This window comes from Otolemur garnettii, unplaced genomic scaffold, assembly GCF_000181295.1.
Source record: "Otolemur garnettii isolate 467f Iridium unplaced genomic scaffold, OtoGar3 scaffold00172, whole genome shotgun sequence".
Classification (NCBI taxonomy): Eukaryota; Metazoa; Chordata; class Mammalia; order Primates; family Galagidae; genus Otolemur; species Otolemur garnettii.
Window position 1 is genome coordinate 145,115 of NW_003852567.1, and position 1,795 is coordinate 146,909.

Consider the following 1,795-nt stretch of genomic DNA (forward strand, 5'->3'; position numbering starts at 1 on the left):
GAGCCTCAAGTGGATATCTTAAAATGCTCTCTTGCATCTGCTATACTTTTGCCCCATCTCCATCCATCATCCTGCTTTTTTAATTATATGACAACCCATTATATCATGGTCTCCATTATACCATGAAGAACCTGGAGGATCACATGGGCTATTCTCAGTACAGATGGGGAAACTGAGGAACAAGAGAGGAAAGGGGCCTTGCTTGGTATCACACAGCTAGTCAGTGGCAAGGCCAGGGCTGAAACCCAGACCTGCCCCTAGAGCCCCAAGGTAAGGCTGGTTAGGACCAATGCCAGGGAAACCCACTTGTTCCTAATGCTGGCGTCTCCTGAGTCTGGATCTTGGAGGACGGATCCAAGAAGAGACCTAGCCTTACTCATCTGAGGCTGACAATCCTAATAAAGCAGGATTTCTGAACTCTGTTCAACAGCTGTTCATTAAGAGCCTCTAGTGGGGCAGGAAGTAAGCTGAGATAAAAATGGCCCTGACTGCGGGGAGTGGGGAGTCAGTGGGAAAAACGTATATGGCTGCATGCTTGTTCCAAGTTCACTGCAGGAAGGACTGCAACAAAGAACACATTAGGTGGGGAGGTCCCTCTGTAGCGGAATCAGGGATGGGCTCCCAGTCCAGGAGTTGAGTCTAGAAGGATGGGGAGGATTTTCTGGAGGGGGAGTGGGTGTGGTGAGTGCCGGGTAAGGAAACCCAGGGGAAGGGGGCCAGTGTCCAGCCTCAGGATGGCTGGACTGTAAGGTGCAAGCAAGAGGTGGTGACCAATTCCCGGGAAGGAAGACTGCAAGCCATGGGGTAGAAGGTGTTAAGGAGTGAAAGGAGATCTGCATCTTGGAAAGTTCATCCGACAGCAGCAACAGGTCACAGAGAAAGGGGGAGCCAGACCGAGCCTCCCACTCGGGGAGCCTTGCACAGATAGGGTGCTCGAGAGAGGAGAGACAACGAAAGAATGGAGAGGCTACTCAGAGCTGTCCTCAGGAGGGTTGAATGGGGCAAGCAGCTTTGGAGCAAGAGATGCTGTCACAGTTTGGTGGCTTTTTCCAACTCTTAACTCGGTCCTTTCGAAACAAAGCAAAAGCCACGCCTTGGCGGAACGCGGAGCGCTGATCCCATCAGCGCCTGGAAGCCCTCCCTGACGCAATCTCTGGCTGGCAGACAGGGGGACCCTCCCTCGGTCTCTCCTTCCCTCCCTCTCTCCTGGTGGCCTGACCGCCGCCGAGTCTTCCCAGCTGCCCCGGAGACTGCCCGCGCTGCGCCTCAGGGCATCTCGCGAGCGCGCCCCTCCATCCCGCACCCAGGGGTGCCGCATCGCAGCCCGAGCCCCGTCCCGCGCGTCTAGGCGGCCGCCCCGCTCCCCGGGGACCCAGCCCGCGGCGAGAGAGGGTGATGGCGACTGGCCGGGGGCCCGGGGCTCCGGAGCCACCCCGCGCCCGGGCGCCGCCCCCGGCCGGCTCACCTGACTTGCCCATGGCCGGCTCCACGCGCTGCTCGGTTCCCCGCGGCTGCGCTGCGCTCCTCGCCGCCCCGCGCCACTCGCCGAGCCCTGGAGGGGGCCGGGCGGCCGCAGCCCCTCCCCCGGAGCCGCCCGGCCCCCGCCTTATAAGGAAAGGACAGCTGCAGGCACAGGCTCCTGGGGCCACCCTGCCGGCCGCCCGGAGAACTCTCCCCGCGAGAGGCGCTCGGTGACTGCCCTCGGCTCACCAGCTGGACCTCAGCTCCGAGCTGTCCGCTTTCCGGACGCCTGGGGAAGTCGGCGCCTCCCACCGGCTCCTAGTTGCTCTTCACC

General features: G+C 60.8%; 1 protein-coding gene across 1 annotated transcript in view; it reads right to left on the reverse strand.

Annotated features, from left to right (window-relative positions):
- GLIPR2 (GLI pathogenesis related 2) overlaps positions 1-1,531 on the reverse strand; it is a 22,743-nt gene extending 21,212 nt beyond the window's left edge. The window contains exon 1 of the mRNA XM_012811699.2: positions 1,466-1,531. Within this exon, the coding sequence (XP_012667153.1) occupies positions 1,466-1,478 (13 nt within the window). The 5' untranslated portion in view covers positions 1,479-1,531. The remainder of the gene's footprint in view (positions 1-1,465) is intronic.
- Positions 1,532-1,795: the final 264 nt, after the last annotated feature.